At 35.7% G+C, this 18,056-nt stretch overlaps 1 protein-coding gene across 12 annotated transcripts in view; it reads right to left on the bottom strand.

Moving 5' to 3' along the window:
* WDR72 (WD repeat domain 72) overlaps positions 1-18,056 on the bottom strand; it is a 102,446-nt gene that overhangs the window by 68,237 nt on the left and 16,153 nt on the right. For 10 of the 12 annotated variants that reach the window (XR_005258155.1, XM_038147219.1, XM_038147218.1 and 7 more), the window contains 7 exons: positions 16,595-16,714; positions 15,365-15,510; positions 14,905-15,001; positions 12,360-12,501; positions 11,815-12,060; positions 11,060-11,280; positions 9,564-9,759 (listed from right to left, as the gene is read on the bottom strand). Coding sequence is in view for 11 of the 12 variants with exons in the window: in XM_038147219.1 (XP_038003147.1) it covers positions 9,564-9,759; positions 11,060-11,280; positions 11,815-12,060; positions 12,360-12,501; positions 14,905-15,001; positions 15,365-15,510; positions 16,595-16,714 (1,168 nt within the window). In the remaining variant the exon portion in view is untranslated. The remainder of the gene's footprint in view (positions 1-9,563; positions 9,760-11,059; positions 11,281-11,814; positions 12,061-12,359; positions 12,502-14,904; positions 15,002-15,364; positions 15,511-16,594; positions 16,715-18,056) is intronic. The other 2 variants (XM_038147229.1, XM_038147226.1) reach the window with 1 other exon arrangement.

The following is an 18,056-nucleotide window of genomic DNA, read 5'->3' as shown; positions in this document are numbered from 1 at the left end:
CATTTCTTTTCACTGCAGTATCACCTCTACTACTCATATGACCAAGTCTTTGAATTCAGAGCAGAAGAAAATAGGGCACCTGATTCTTTGTCCTCTATAAAAATCAGTTGAACACCGCAGATGACTGTAATACTACACTGAAAGAAATAAGAATCAGACTCAATTGTTTTTAATGTGCCATTTTCTTAATTCCTCCCCAGGACTTGCAACCAGTGCCATGGACCACTACAGAGCAGGATGGTTACTGAAAGGAAAGTAAGTTGCCCAAAAGGTCTTCATAGTTAGACTGTCTACAAAGCTCCCAAGCACTGACACGTTCCAGGAGCACAAAGACCATGTTTACAGATGCATACAAGGGATGATTGTGCAGTTCACGCTGGACATGAGCAAACATTCTTTAAAGTACTACAGCATTGGCAAAGTAAAGAAGTTTGGAAATAATACAGTCACTCAGCTAATATTATTTTGGCTTCTTTATATATGCAAAGAAGCCTTTCAAGCTATACACATGCCACAGAACTATGTGGATTATTCAGAGCACAATATGAGCAAAATTCAAATAAATCATTGTTCTTCCTACTTTTAAGTAGAGGGGCCAAAGCTTTCTCTATCCCCTTCTGTGGCAAGTCCACAACACAGTGAATATTTGTATGCATGTATACACACATATAGCAAACCTTGTTTTCTGTAACACTTCTTTCAGTGCCATTCACTGCTGAAGCCTTCAAGATTATCACAATATCTCTGTGAAATTATCAGGTATCATGTTCCTTTTAAGAGAAATTACAATAAGTTTTTAATAAATCCAATACCTTTGGGGGCATGGTACAAAATTTCAACAACCTGACTATGCATAGCCTTTGGTATTTTACAGAACTTCTAAACAAGCCTCAGCAGCACCAGATGCATATGAGTGCTTCAGCAGCAGTCATCCCCCAGAGTCAGACCATTCTGTGGGATAATCTAGTGGATATATAATAGAATATAATTTAGTTAAGGCCATCATACTACAGACAGACTTGGGTTGTTTTCCATAGATCAGAGCCTTTCTCTGGCAACAGCTTCAGAGCCAATTTTTCAATTTCTTGTTAAAGAAAAAAATTTTAGTTGACAGAAAAAGAAACATACAAGAAGTAGTAAAAGGTACAGAAAATCTGACAGCAGAATTTAACCTTGGGAGGCAATAGCCTGAAGAGAATATACAGGTATTCTCAATGTACATTAAAGCAAGCTCAGATTTTATATATTTAACACACATCTTATTTTAAACAGATGACAGATATGCTTCTATATATTATAGATTTATCCGATGCAGTTAGAAGCTACCAACAGGTTGTTGGGTTACTGAACATTTCTGCTGCTAACAAATTCTTCTCTAAGTGCATCAGAACAATCCATTGCACACACACCATTTTTGAGTAGTTTGGAGAAGAGAAAATTAACATATTATGAACAGAAAAAAGCCCTTCGGGGATTACACTAGGCAAGAAACAGGGCTTGGCTTCTCACACAGAGACCTTACAATTGGTCTGGTTTTTAATTTTCATTTTTAATGCACATTTATAGAGAGGAACACTGAATAACAAATGCCCTGGACAGCCAGCTTATTTTCTTACTAACAGGACATTATGATGCCCTAAAATAAATTTGAAAAGCTCTTGTTACATCTGTAAATCATTCATATATCTCTCATAACAGCTATCTCAAATCTCTTTTAAGTAGCATCTTCCAGAAGATGTCTAGTATCTTAAAAAACCTCCTCCTTTCTTGCATATACTACCCAATCCTGATCCCTATTATGAACATCTGTATGTACAGGTTTGTGTGTACAGCTGGAGCTGCAATAAAACAGCACAAAGTGCATAGGAAAATGTGTGATCATGAACATGTTATTTATATTATATGCTTAACTTTACTGTTCTGAATAGCCCAAAATACTCATTTACATAGCAAATAGTTGACAGAGAAAAAACAAAGGAAGAGACCTATATTCTGTGATGCCTGAATACATCTGAGAAACAAACAGGGAGGACGAGCGGAACGGATTTAGAAACCTGTATATATAAGACTTTCTGACCACTGCAAACAGGCAAAATAATACTGGGGTGGGGTTCTTATTGTTCAGAAACTGTTATTTGTTAGGAATATGCTCAAAGAATATAAAAATAAAGACTAAGAAAAGACAAAGGTTGTAGATGAGAGTACAGGAAAGAGGACAAAAATAAAATTCACTCTCAAACATGAAGTATTTAAATGTGAATAAGCCTAGAGGATTTTGATTGAAGAGCATAAAATAACAACGCATGAACAGGAAGAGATAGGGGTCCCTACACAGCAGCAACACCACTGCTATGACCCCCTACTATACATATAAAATACAGGAAAAGAAAGTCTTTATCTCTCTAAAGCTGTGACCATGGCAACCAAGTCTCAGGAACAGACAAGAGTGGACTATTTCACTCTCCTGGGCAGCTCTGGACCACCAGATGTGACTGGCTAGAGACTGCTACAACATCTTATTCTTCCTGTGGACCAAGTACTACAAATTGTGTCTCTTGGTGTTAGTACTGTCCACACAATTCTCTGGGTTCTGTATACTGAAGGATGCATTTTCACTGGAGAGGTCATGCAAATCTTCCTGCCTCAAGATGAGGCATTCACTGCCATCACATGACCTGTCGTATCATCAGGCTCCAGTGCTCTCTGTGTTTGCTGTCACAGCTAAAGTATTGAAAATCCTCAATATTGCACTGCTGCTGTGACCTAGTAACTCAGATGACTCTTACAGCATGACAGTGCTCTGTGAATGAGAAATTATTTCAGAATTGATTTTATTTAAAAACAGCATGTGGTTGAGAACAAATCCTTTTGTTTACCAGTAGTCAAACCAGAAAACTCTGCATTCAGAACAAGTACCATCCGTAATATTAGTTGGTTTATTTTCTGTTAAGATGATCTTTTCTATAAATACCTATTTCACCTGAAAAAAAAAAAAAAATACCCAACACACTTCCTTCTATGATGGTAGCGTAAGGCATACAGAAATTTTATGTTCCTTGCTATAAAAATGCTTGAATTTTACAATGCTACAATCTTCCTCCATGACAGTTGGCAAGCACTTTGCTTGAAAATTTTCTCCTTATTGCTAGTGCTACCATTCCAATATCAATTGGCCCAAAACAGATGGAACAAATATTGCATTAGGAATATATATTCCAAACAATACCAAGACAAAAGTAAATGTCATCTAGCAAATAGAAATGGCATAGATTACACAAAATCAAGCCTATTTAAATAATCTAATAATATTTGGAAAGCTATTTTACTTAAAGAATGAGATTAAAAATGGAGATGCCCTGTGATGTGTCTTCACAGACCCTCCTTACTCATTTTTGCATTTGGAAGATTTCTGTCATGTCCAACTCTGTGTGTTATTGACATTGTTCAGAATACACACTTTCAGAAGAGCATTAGCAAACTACAGTCAATATCCTCCAACTGAAAAAAAGCAATAAACATCAACACAAAGAAAACCACTGAAATATAACTTATAATGTTAGTTTATATATGTGGGTAAAAAGAGCAATTCCCCAACACAGACAGTCCTTACATCAGGATTTCTGATGCAGGCACAGGACCCCAAAAGAAAGGAGACCCCCATGTTCTCTTCCTGACTCCATCTACACTATTCCAAACAGTAAAGGACAATGATACTTCGAATGAATTTTTAAGACATAACAAATGTGCTAAACTGGGCTGAATGGAAGAAGTTACCAGCTCTGAACTTCGAAGATATGCAAGTAGTTTCCATCTACTCCTTTATCACAAACTGAAAGATGGAATCAGAATCTGTCCCCTAGTGTCTGGAGTGAAACTCCTCCTTGGCATGCACTCTTCTGACTGCACTGGATCATAGCAGTTTTCAGTTACGCTATATATATGTATACACATATGCACACATGTAAAAAATCTTATTAAGAATGAAGATCAATTGACAACTGGAGGGAATATATACACAGCTAAATTCCACACATGTTCCACCAAGTATACATAAAGTACATAAAAATACATGCGTGTATGCATACATATAAAGATACACTCTTGTATACTGGCAAGAGTGAGGTATCCTCAGCTTCTGTGAACTGAGTAGAAGATGACACGGTCTTTTTTTTTTTTTCCCTGAGACAGACTTTCCCAAGCTCCACTACCTTTTATTATTCTACATCAATAAGTATTTACTGAACGATGACTCAAATTTAGAGAGCTATGAAATATTCAAGTACAAGCTACAGACTGACCTGAGGCTTACACATATAAAATATAAGATGCAATAAAAAAAAGGCAAAACATTAGTTAAGTTTTACCTTAAGACTGACAAATGAAAACAAATTTTAAAAAGCCCCAAACCCAAATGCTAAGTTCCACAAGGCATATTTATTCATTTTAAAATCTTGTTTTGAGATTTGCAGATCTTTAGGCTATGCAAAATTCATTAAAAAAGAAACAAGTAGGTAGTGACTGCTATGACTTTGACCCTATATCATGGCCTCCAGCAGATAAGACACAACCATGGGATTTATCAGTTAGGCCACAATCACCCACTTAGATGTAATTCTGACCAATGACCAGAAGAGAAAAAGGGAGCAATGGAGAGACAGGGAAAATGAAAAAGATGTCAAAAGAGACTGTAAACCACTAAATTTCACAAGGACAAAAAGTCACAAAAACATAATTATTCTTGGTTCTACAATTATCTAGGCATAAATCTTAGTAATGACCAAATTTACTCTGATTGAGTTCTAAGTTTTGTTAAAATTATACAACCTATTTTCTTACAGCCATCTGATGAAATCTAAGCCTTAACTTTCTAAACAGTTTAATCCCTAATTTCTGTGAGGGATGAGAAAAATTGTCAAATGTATTAAATAAAGGTCTACTCAGGAAAAAACGAAAGCAAATCAAACAACCCAAACCCTGCCCCTCACATTCTTCTACTCATGTGGTACTTGCTGTTTACTACAGGTTTAGAAGTCTCATTGTTGACTCCAATTATAAAAATACTAGAGCATATATAACTGCATAAAATGATCTTTAAACAGTGTTTGGAAACCTTCCAGCATGTTCAACCATCAATATGATCAAAGGCTTGATCCACAACATCACTATCTGCAGAATAACTTCAATTTCTCTATGGCAGGTGTGCTTCTGAAACAGCAAGATGTTATGCAGCATTTAAGTTTATCGATGTGGTGTTAACACAACAAGAATTACTTTCAGAGTATTTCTGAACTGTCTTTTTTTCGAAGGTTTTTATGATCATACAAATAGATTTGACTAATTTTAGACACTGCATACTTTATTAGGGCTGAAAAAATCATTAAAAGGCTGGTTCATTTTATTGATACCTCTGTAGCTTTTAAACACTTCAGGTAAAATTTTCTATGATTGACAGCTATTTTAAGGTGGTATGATTTTTTCTTTTTTCTGTCTCAGCAGAAGCATCTCAAGCCATTAATTGTTCCTGTTAAAGTCATGAAACACAAGTGTTTCAGAAAAACTTCATGCCTTAAATTATGGACTCAAAGCTGAACATTTACCTTCTGTGAACTGAGCCTCCAAGCTGATGCCTTGCTCCCAGCACAGTGACAGCATTGCTTGAAGCACTGTTGCTTTTCCTCTTGCTCAAGCAGGAGAGATCCATACAGACCACTCCACATGGTGACAGTCAGTCTCCTTAAGTAAATGGACTTACCTCTACCAAAAACCCTGAGATAAATACATCAGTATCACCCTGATGCTACATTTGCAAAAACAGGTGGAAATAGCAAAGAAAACCTCTGAATTGAGGTAGCAGGTACTTCTTTGGACACCCTGGTATACTCAATACATCAAAAAATGGGGGGTTTAAAATTACATACCAGCTAGAGTGTTCTCAGAGTAATTCTGTACAAAACTGTCATTCTTAGGATTTCTGGCTTGTTTAGATGCAGACATTAGAAGCCTAGACAATTGTAACGCTTCTGCACTTATAAAGAAAATGGCAGAACTATTGTTACTAAGCATTCAGATACTGTGATAATAAACATGTATAAATACTAGGAAAAGTATTCTATTCAGAAAAGGATTCAGGTAGAGCACAAATAGGGAAAGCGATACACGAACAGTGTGGATAAAACAAATACTGTATATTTAGTTATTGTCTATCATTTATTGATGATTTTTGACCTTTTCTAATAAGGATTGCAAGCAGAGTTAGTTTTGACTATTCAGGAGATCTGACCTTATAAAAATATTTTTAGGCATATGTTACAATTTTTTTTTCATGCTGGAGCTAGTAGCATGTAAGATAGCTCTGAAAATTTGCACTCCCTGGGGGAGTACGAAAAAACCACAACATAGCCAGTGTAAAGCTGAATATGTAGTAGGAGAACTGAACAATAAATTGAAGTTTTATTAAGTGATGTTATTCTATCTTTAAATCCAAACTAAACATATCCTTAGTAAAATAGAGCAAGGCTTGCAAGGCAAAATAAAGTAACAGGAAATTAGTAAATGATTCATTCTGCAAGTATTATGAACTTTGAGGAATAACTTCACTTTAAACTCATACTAATTGAAAAACAATTTATCACTGATAAATTAAGATTATTAACTCTGAGCAAAGATGATTGCTATTTAAAGTCCACCCATTCATTCCTCACTCTTATTACACATTGGATCTAAAGGCAGCTTGGTAGACAGTTTCCATATGCTGTACACAGCAAGCAAAAATCCTTCGATCCTTTTACTACTGTATCTTATTGTAATGATATTTACTTTTCTAAAAAAGCCAAGATACCAACTGGTTGGGAAAATGTAAAAACAACACAGATAACTAATTTCCTTATTGAAGGGGTTTCAAGCAGTGGCTATTGGAGGAAATATTCTGCACTTTAATTAGAATAAAATTTGTTATTGATTTTCATATTTGTCTTCTAGAACACAAGTTTGGAGAATATCCTGTACACATACTATATTAATATTCCAAATGTATGATTAGATCAATATTCATTGTCATGGAAAGATATTCCACTGTAATGGAAAGTTGCCGTATCCATATATTAAAATTTAGGTAAAATACATTAAACTACACAGATATTATTTCACAGCCTCTGTATTGTTTTCTATATCACTACCAACAAGCAGGTGCAATATCAACATTTAAACTGAGAATAATTTCACCTTGTTCTGTAAATCAAGGGAATAAAGGATATAAATAAATTTATCTAATTCTAGACCTCTAAGAGCAGCAGGCAGTTATCTTTTTCCTTTTTATTCCCCACCTTTTTTAGGCTTGTCTTGTAGTCAGTGAGAAAGAGATACAGACTGAAATTACACTTGAAGTCAACTATACTCCTGGTATGTAACATTTTGGCATAAGCTATGCTGAAATCCTATTTATTTAGAATAAATGTAGACAACTGTACTCAGAAAACTTCCTGGTGATCACGTAAAATAATGTCATCTTTGTAAATCTCATGGAAAGAGAGAACAACAAGTTATATATGAAGTAGCACTAGTTTAGAGTTTCACCTAGGGCACAGTTTCTTCTGCCTCAAAGTGATAATTATGAAAGCCTGTTGAGACAAACATTTTTAGGTCTTTTGGAATGCTTTCTGTATAAGTGTGTCAACCTCTGTCACAGGAAACTGGACAATGACTCATCATGCACAACAAAATCTTTCATTGCCCTCGGGGTCACCCTATTAACTACCTGATGGAAGAAGCATTCTAGAGTCAAAGTGGTACTAAGTCTCTAAACTTTTCTAATGTCACCTGTCAATTCAACAGAATGATTGATGACTCTACAACAGTGTAAATACTGAAATATTCATAGAAATTTCTTAATCCACGACTGGAAATTCTAAACAGACTGGCTGTTTTCCCAGCCATCCATTACCTTTTGCAAAGGAACACTGTTCAGATTTATTTTTTTAACTGCAAACAGTGATATATGAGTCTGACACAATACTGCACTGATTCTAACTTAGAGGCAAAGCCTAAGTCATGAAGCTAACTGCATAGCCAGAAGAAATATAAACCCTTTTTGACTGTAGAAGCAATAAAAGCCATCTTATGACCCTTTCCATAACGGAATTCAAGCACAAGGCTACTCTTAAGATTTTATCCTATTTAACTGAGTTAGGGAACATGTTCAGCAGTAACTGTAGGCAAGTGGGACTATGTGTGGTTGCCCATTTATTTGCCAACAGATGAAATCCTAATGAAAGGTGCTGTGCTCCTGCAGAGGTGTTTCAGTGATGCTGTGGCATCTGTCACACATCTGAACAATGCTTTGTCTGCCTGAGTGCCACTGAAGTATCTACATAGCTCTTGATCTAGGTCAGGCCAATTTCAAGGATCAACGCCATGACCTCTTGTGTTCTGCTGCAATACAGATGTAATTCAACATTAAAGCAACTACAGTATATCCTACTAGGCTTTCTCAGGTATTGACCCTAGATGGCACCTTATAGTCAGCAATGCATAACAGGAGCAACAACAAAAAAGATTTGTTAATTGCTACTGTAGAGCAAATAAAAGCACCTTTTCCTGTGTGAGATGGTGACTGCGGCACTCATTCTTCCGTGATACTCAAAGACACACTTTTAGCCATCTGTACCCTGTCTGAATATGTAATATGCATGAGCAGTGGTATCAATTTTACTTCCTCTTTAATCTTGTAACAGGCAATGGTTTTATGAGTAAAGGAGGGACCGTTCAAATATACTCTGATTTTTCCTGTTTTGTCTAAAGTAAACAGTGTATACAGTGTGTTGTAATAACCTGTAAAATAAACTGTGCTCTCAGGGCTCAGGTATAACATTAGGTTTTGATACAGTTTTAACATGCTGTGCATTTCAGTGGCTCTCATTTCAGTCCTCCTCTCAGGACACACAGCTCTGAATTGCCTGGACACTCATAGTGTCCAATACCATTATAACCCATAATAGTCCTATCTATCCAAGCTCAAATAAGTGCATTTATTACCCACACAAATCAGCATTGCATTCTCAAATCACATGGGAATCTACAGTTTAACCTGAAAACACTGAGCTTTAGTTTTGCTGTCTACACAGTTATGAGCTTTGCAATTATCTTCCACTATTAACTGATTATCAATTAAGTCAAAACATCTCAGATCATGAATTTTTGGAAGAAAGCATAACTTTGTGCTCCAGCTTGGGACAGTTTAGACTGAAAACAGTCTTTTTAGTAAGTTTGATTTTTATTTAGAGCTTCCAGGAGTATTCTACTCAACTCAATGCCATGTCAGCTAAACTTCTGATTATCTGGATAGGACTTAAGCCATTCTATATTACTAGTGGTACACTTTGAACTGGAAGAAAATTTTCTTTTTTTCTTGCTTATATAAACATTTAAACTCTCCCAGTAATATAATCAATGTGTTAGCATTTCTACTAATGTTTTGGCCTTCTATAAATTACACCATGTGACAGACAAACCTTCAGGATAGTGAGCAAAATATCAAAACAAATAGGATGACCCATTTGTGTTATTACCTGTTTCAATTTCCCAAATATAAACTGAATTGTCTTCACATCCAACAATTAGCACATTCTCAAGAGGGTCAAATTTTATCTTCTTCACAGGAAACAGATGCTTTCTAGCATGTATGAGACATTGTCTCTTCTGGAGGTGTAGAATTGCTACTGAGTGGTCACTGCACACACAGCACACTATACTCTGGTCTTTTAACTGCAAAACAGAAAACTCCAGCTTCAACACTGTAACCACTGTAATTCATAACCACATTTTAACAGGCCTAGGAAGAGTATTCCAGTGATTTTGTTCCCAGAACATACTAATTTTAGAAAATTATGCTTTATGTCAGCCAACATCTTTCAACTTGTTTTCAGCAGGCTGGCTATACAACTCATTTCCTGACAGGAAAACATATCTTCATCTTTGTTTTGCCAGTATTTTAACTATAATAATTTAAATTCCATTTATTCACAATATTTACCATACCAAACCAGTGATTATATAACCAACTATACAGTAGCATTTGTCCTAGAAGTGAAAGTAGTAAAAAAAATTACCTTAAACCAAACTGGTGTTCACGTGATATAAAATTACATCAAGTCTAAAAAGCTAAGGGTAATGTATTTTAACAAAAAAATGAAGTTACACATTAATTTCATACTGTATGTATCTGATACTGTAAAACCTTCCCTTCCTGCAAGTAATTTTTGGTGACACACAGAGGGATTCCCCCACAGAACAACTCAGCTCTTTAAATAAGGCAAACACGAGCCAGGCAGGCATTAAATCCTACTCAGTTTTCAGAATAAATATGAAAAGGAGCCTTACAAATATTAAAAACTTTGTTATTGCAAACCATTTTTTTGACTACTTCATTGTGGCATGTAAGTGAACTGTGAGTCATTCATAATTATCAAATATGTCTCTGCAGGATTTGTAAGAGGAAAGATGAAAATCCCAGCCCCACAGAACACATAGTTCAAAAGTTACATAGAACATTCAGTACAGTAAATTTTCACCTAAATTTAACTTCAAAATTTAATTAATTAGAACACAACCTTAATTTATTCTAAATATCATAAAACGCAAAAAACATACACACAAAGGACCAAAAAGACGTGACAGGAACCAAAAGGAAATATACTATTTTGATCTTCTCTGTTGGTCCAAAATACATATGTTCAAGCTCCTCGCCTCACTGAGAAAGTTTTTTAAATTTCAGGAGGAGGACTTCATCAGATTGACATATAAGTCAATAATCATGATAATAAAAATGATGAACAGAATGTTAAGAGCTTCAATTTAATATGCTACAAACACAAAAACTCAACCCCCTGCAATTAAAAGCAACTTTCAAAGACACAAATTAAGTGAAGCTAAATTAAGTGTAAAGTGGTGTGGGCTAAAGTGCTGCCAGATAGTGTTTTATTTTCTCTTGTATATATATTTATATACACACACAGATAGTATACAGAGGGTCTTTTGAGACATTATTTTTCATGCTTTTACTTACTCTGTAGTGTTCTGGGGATCGCAAGAGCTCTGTCACTGCACCAGACTGCAGATTAAACTGCTGTAGGATGCCACCAGTAAATATATCCCAGCAGATCACAACAGAATCCTGGCCCCCTGATAGCAGCCAGCTGGGATCAAATCTTACTGATTTGTCATGTGGATAAAGTAAGCAAGTGACTCTGCTACTGTGACCGTTCAGAACCTTATAAGGTAGGCTATCTGAAACAAGATGACACATATTATTTTTGCTCTTTAAGAATAGGAGTTCCATACTTTACAGCACATTTCCCAAAAGTCAGGATAAATGTAACCAGCCTTTGCATGGTGTCAAAGAATTTCGGACTTGTTCCTAAAAGGGAGAACAAAGGTCTGCACTCTGAGCTTCACTACTGAGATGTACCCTTTATGTTCCCTTCAGTGGAATGATTTCTGGATCATCTTTTAGAGAGCAAATGAAATAGAAAACTGCCAATACAGTGACATGCCACATATCTCACTTCTAGGGGCTATCCAATCCCACAGCCTTTCCCAGATTCCTACTAGTGGAAAGCACCTTGGTAGTACTAAGCTGTGACCAACAGATCAGCTATGGAAGGAGAAAGATCATCATAACCTTCCATTTTCCTCATTCCATTCCTGACTGCCAGCCCTACTTCTCAGAGAATTTTTACAAGGACCACTGGAAGTGATGCCAGAATTAGGAAGTCTTCTGTGTTTGACTGAGATGAATCTGAACAAATTGTTAAAACTTACCTTTAAGAAAAGATATGTTTTCTAAAAGTCTTGCTCTTGCAGTTTCTAAACCTAACGTTACAAAAATTTTCCCATTTTCACATCCACATACAAGCTTATCAAGACCAGGTATGTACACAGAGGAACTGACAACTGCACTTTCAAATCCATCTTCACATCCACAAAGTTGATCAATAATGCCCTCTGACATGGAATGATGTTTATCAAAATTATCCTGAAGAGTCCACATGGTTGTAATCGGAATCTCTAGAGGGTAGGGCAAGAGAGGATTTTTTTTGTTTATGCAAAACAAAATACAAAAAGTCAAACTAAACAAAATACGTCTTTTCATCTCTTGATCACTCCCCTTAACTTATCATTTCTGCAGTCTAGGGTTGGAAAGTCAGAAGTTCCTATTCCTCCTAACTACAAGCAATCACCACACAATGAATAAATGAGCATCACTTTCTAGTGTAAGAAGTTTTTTATGAAAATTTTGATTTTCATGAAAATTGACTCCAAGACATAATGAAAGAGATGGTAGTAAGGTGCCAGAAGTGCCAAACCTTTTGGAGAACCATCAAACGTTGACACAGGAACATCAGGAACATGCCACAAAGTGATTCGTCCTGAAGCTTCACCAGAAAAAAGAACCTTGTAGAAAGGCTCCTTTCTTTCATTCATGAAGCCCATGACAGAAGGAAGACTCTGTCAAAAACAACAGTAAGTTAATATTCAGAAAGACAACAGATAAAATAATGTAATAATTAATTGTAAATGTGAAGGGTTTGTTTTTTGGTTTTTTGGGTTTTTTTTTCATCAAAAGCTGTAAAACTACTGAACAAACCACAGCTGATTCCTTATCTGCCACTAAATCCTGCTCAGACCAAGTATGCTCTGCCTGGTACAAACCTCTCAAGGGTCACCTCTGCTTTGCAAGTATCCTTGGCTAAACCCACATCCTAAATGGAAAAGCAGACTGGGAGGTCTCCCCAGGTTTACAGTTTCACCAGCAGAAAGACCAAGGTCAGGCTGAAAAAACAATGCAGTGAAATACTGATAATCTTTGCATCAAAACAAACTCAGTAAAGCTTCAGTCATCACAGCTTGCATGACTACAAATAATGAAAAGTAAGAATTATGCTTCTACACAGGTAATAGCCAATATCACCATCATTCAGTCATGAGGTGGTGGAGCATTGCCAAAGAGCAATGAAGCTGCTGAAGGGTGTGGAGCACAATTCTGATGGGGAGCAGCAGTGGGAGCTGGGGTTGTTTACTCTAGAAAAAAGGCTCAGGAGAAAGCTTATCACTCTCTACAAATTACCTCATATGTTGGATATACTTATTTACAACATTGAAGTTTGATAATCTGTTCCAAAATAATTAACTGCCCTGTAAAATAGTTTGGTTTATAGTCTCAAAATGGAGTTCAAAACAGATCACACAGGTGATTTGGTTGTCTCACAAATCTGCTATAAAAACTATTCAGGCAGTAAGACAAGTATTAAAGCATAAATATTAAAAAAGAGCAGGTCATAATTTTTTAAAAAGCATATATTTGGGGGGAGGCATATGTGAACTTTGTACCACCACTGTAACCCTATAATTTGCTAAGATATGTGTTTTGGCTATTTCTTTTCCCTCACCTTTCCTGATCTTTTGGCATCCTTCAGCAGATATCCTGATTTTTAAATCACAGCATTTGGAGAAAAGCTGAACAGCTTATGCTATTTCCCTTCAACTTAAAATTAAATCTGTCAGGCTTCACAGCATTATGCAACAAGTATGCTTTCTAAAAGCCTACATTTTTCAACAGAAAATGCTAGAAAAACCTCACACAGGTATATATTTAGCAATGTTTTTAGTCAGCTACAAATAAAAATCTGTTTCTGTGGCATATTTTCAGAAACTGCTTAACAACCTACTTGAGCTGTCGCACAAACACTCAGACTAAAGCAATTTCAGGCAGGAATTAAATCCACATCTTTCAACAATTGAAACTTCATTAACAGCATTAGCCAAAAAAAAAAAAAAAACCCAAAAAAACAAACAAACCAAAACCCATAACCAAAGCTACACAGAATAATCTGTTCTATTTACTTTGGTTCATTTTTTGCCCAAGTAAGAAGGCCTCCCACATATCTTTCCCGTCCTCCATTCCTAATTACACTGAATTTTCTTCTTTTCAAATCATCTGGGTTTCCTTATTTATTTGTGATCACACAAAACACAGCATAAAAAGTGAGTGAAGATGTAGGTTTTCCAACACAGCTGCGTCCATTTGAGATACCTGTCTACGCAGTAACTTCAAATTTGAAATTGGTGTGACATGCTCTACTAAACATAAATTCTGAAACACAAGTGTAGAGATCAGTTACTTTTCCAGCTTCCTTTTTTCTTAACATTAGAGGCTTCTTCAAGCCAAGACCATAGATCTGAAGAGAGTCATATGTGTCTCATTTTATGCACTCTGGGTACATCAGTCTGCTCACAGTGCAAGAAAGTTCTGCATGTGATTATGATTCGGAAGGCTCAAGCCAGCAGTGCTCTGGATAAAATGCCACAGATTCAGACCCCTTCAATTTCAGGCGGATACACAACCTATTTATACAGTTACATGGAAACATGTGTACATTCCTTAATAAACAAGAACTAAGTAACTTGCTCACATTTTGCTCATGGGTAACCTTTTTTGATTTTGGTTTTATGGCATGGTTGTATTTGTTTGGAGAATTTATTTATTTTATTTTCATTAATTTTTATAGATCTGAAAGTAGAAGCTTCTAAAAATACTTTAGACCACATCTTTGTAAAAAATATTTTTCTTTTTGCCAAAATTAGAGAAAAGAAACAAGAACCAGTCTATCTAGAGTTGAAGATAAAGGCATTTTTCCACTGTGAAAAAAACTAAATATAGCCAAAAATCAGACAAAACACATTATGAGCCTCTTCAAGTTTGTAAGTAACAATTTTAAAATTAAGGAATAAATATTACTCCTTGCTTTTATAGAACAATTAAATCTGTTGATGAATTCATAAATTCTTTTGGGATTATTCAGGTTATTGCAAACAGACAATAAATAAACTTTCAAACCCTTATGAGTTTACCTTATTTTGCTTCATATCAGTAAAGCTGAGTAAATGAGGATAAACTGTTTCCTTCAGTGCCTTCCCATCAGCAGGGTACATGCTTTTAGAAAGGCCACTGTATAATTAAACAAGAAATTTTAAACATACAAGCTTTAGAAAGTAATTTTTTTCAGAAAGTGGAACAGTAACATCCAAGACTCACAAGTTCAATTAAAGGTAACCAAATAAGTAATTACAGGAGACTTTTTGAAATCACAGCACCAGCTGCCCAAGTTCTACATGGCTAATCTTATTCTCATCTCCCCTGCTGTGTCAAACAAAGACTGAGGGCTGTCAAACTCAGGGTAAATCTTTGAGTGCCAAAGTGGTTTTGTTCTGGTTTTTGATCATTTGCAACATGCAGAGATTTTCCATAGTAACCCTCCCAAAGTTCATCTTGTACCTGAACTTTTTGTGAGAATTTCCCATCTGAGCCCACCTGTTTAGCAGCTGGTAGATGTAACTGTGGCCATCTTCTGTCCAGATGATAAGTCTGTAAGCTGCCAGCACTTCCCCACCAGCAAAGCACTGACCACTCTTACAGAACTCAGTACAAAGCAAGGAGAAATCACAATAATCGTAGACCTAAGTTCAGAAAAACAACAAAATACAAACAAATAGTTTTGGCAAATTCATTTTACCCTAAACTGGGTTTAGACTGAGATTCAGGAAGTAGAACATGAGTTCAACTCTTTGTAGTTGAACAAGTATTTTTAAAGCCTAATATGCTTTGATAAACTACTGCAAAGTCAGAGTCAAACCATAACAGTTCAAAGTTAAAGAAACTGACAGTTAAATAAAAACAAACAAAAAAGCAGCATTAAGGTCTTATAGCCTCACTATAGAAATTAGTAGAAATCAATGCATATTACAGATATTTTTCCATGAAAAGTGAAAAATCCATTGAACACATCAACTTTCTCTATAAATGCTTTTGTACAGAATTTAAGTAGCCCAAGAGACATGTCAAGGATAGTCTTCAACTACATTATTTGAAGTTAACCCAGGTACATGTGAAATTTTTTTGACCCATTCCTGTCCCCACAGAGATGTAGGAATCAGGCATACATGTTAAAATAATCCTGAGTGATTAATATAAGAGAAATTTTATAGCACTGGAAAAGAAAAACACAAATTTTTCACAATAAGTTTCAGTTTAAATACATTATTTTCGCTAAAACTGTCATTAATTTTTTTTTAAATTTTTAGGTACTATATCATAGCTACAAGAAAAAGCACTATAGCCTGGGGTCTTGAGTTTTGCTGCTTCTATCAACAAAGGTCCCTGACTACTGAGGACTTGCCAGCTGTGAGTACTTCTGTCATACTTAAACAGGGATTTTTATTCTTTGTCTCCCTTTCAAATACACTGTGGAGGGGACTATTATGCACTCAGTGCTCTAAAACTGTCTAATACTTAAATCCCCCTTCTATCCAGCCAATTTGGAGTTAAACTTTAAAAGCAGAAATACATTCATAAAAAAATAAAAGCTTCATCTCTTTCACACAGTTAAGATAAGCCAAAAAGTGAGGCAGGCATAATTATATCTGACAATTTGTGAATGCTTTCTTTAACCTAAGGAGAAAAACAAGTATCTGCATGTAGAAATCATATTAGCTTTTCAAAATTAACAACATTAAAAAGCAAGTGCAATTCTCAATAATGTACCTGCCAGCACATGGAGGACACAACAAGAAGGAGCCTTTCCGTGTAAGTACAAAATCTTACTGCTTGACAGTTTATACAGTCCAGAGATTTTGATTCCTTCTCGCACACACTTTGTTTCTCCTTTACAGCCAGAGGGGGAAAAAAAGCTATAAAGTTTGTTTCAGATATCTGAGTTTTTAGGTTAGAAACAACCCACTTAAAATAAGAGACTTTCAAAATTCAAAGCAACGTATAATTCTTAATTAACAACAGAAAGACAACAGGTTCACAACTAACATGTAAACAGAAGAATGGAGACATTCAGTGTGGCTCAGACTGTGATCTCACTTCAATAAATGATAATGAATGTGGAGAAGGACCAAAGGCAGGCCATAAATAGAAACTGTTGTAATGAGTATCTGCCACGTATTCTTCAGTCAAAAATAGCTACAACACCTATAAAACAGAGGATCAGATTCAGAAAAGCTGATGAATATTTTACTTTCCCACTCATTCTCGCAACTAGGATAGTCTGAGATGCTGGTGTTGCCATATGTCTTGTTTACTCTTAACACCTTTAAAGGTAGTGTAAAAGTAATTCATTTTCTTAGCTTGGTATTGCTTAATGACTGTTAAAAACAATGTATGTATTTACACACTTCTTGTGGGAATATCAGATATATTAAAGTCCTCACACAAAATTTTTCCATTGGAATTATATTTATTAATTATTGATTAAATCACTTAAAATGGATGCTTTCTGTTTTTAAAGATACCAACAGTCTCAAAACCTCTCAGAGAAGGGCTATGTATGCTTGGAATCATTGTTATAAAACTGAAAGCCATTTTCTTACAACATCTTGCAGCTTCAGTTAATTCCAAGTAAATCCAACAATATTTATTAAAATACTGCTCTTTAGAATTTAGGTGGATTGTTACAAACTCTGCAGCAGTCTCTCCACAAAGGGTGCCCCCAGGCAGTAAAAAGACTGCACCACACCATATGTTCCTCTGACATCTGTAATCAGTTGTTAGAATCCTCAGAATTTTTACAACACAGCAGTGGGGTTTGCTCTAGGAATGTTGAAAAGATGCACCCCCAAAACACCACAAATAAATCAAAAACACCAGGATGGTATCAAACTTGACAGACTCTCCTCAGGGGCCTGATTCGACCCATAAACAAGTTGTGCTGCCCACACCCTGCAGTTTGTCCAGGCAATGGATGAGTTACCAACATTCAGAGAAGTCTGTTGATATTTTGCCATTTCTGTCTCACTGTTGAAGTCCCTTTGTGAATCTAGCTTTTAGAGCATAATTAGAACACAAAAATTGCATCCCATTTCTAACACTTGTTCATGGAAGGTGACAGCTGCTGAGAATATTAACCCAAAAGAGTTTGAAGGTAGAAAAATAGGACACTTGACACAGCAAGAGTCTTTTCCAAGTGAAGACAGTATTGTGAAAAGCAGACCGAGGAAAA

This window comes from Motacilla alba, chromosome 10, assembly GCF_015832195.1.
Source record: "Motacilla alba alba isolate MOTALB_02 chromosome 10, Motacilla_alba_V1.0_pri, whole genome shotgun sequence".
NCBI lineage: Eukaryota > Metazoa > Chordata > Aves > Passeriformes > Motacillidae > Motacilla > Motacilla alba.
This window is presented reverse-complemented; position numbering and strand designations above follow the sequence as displayed.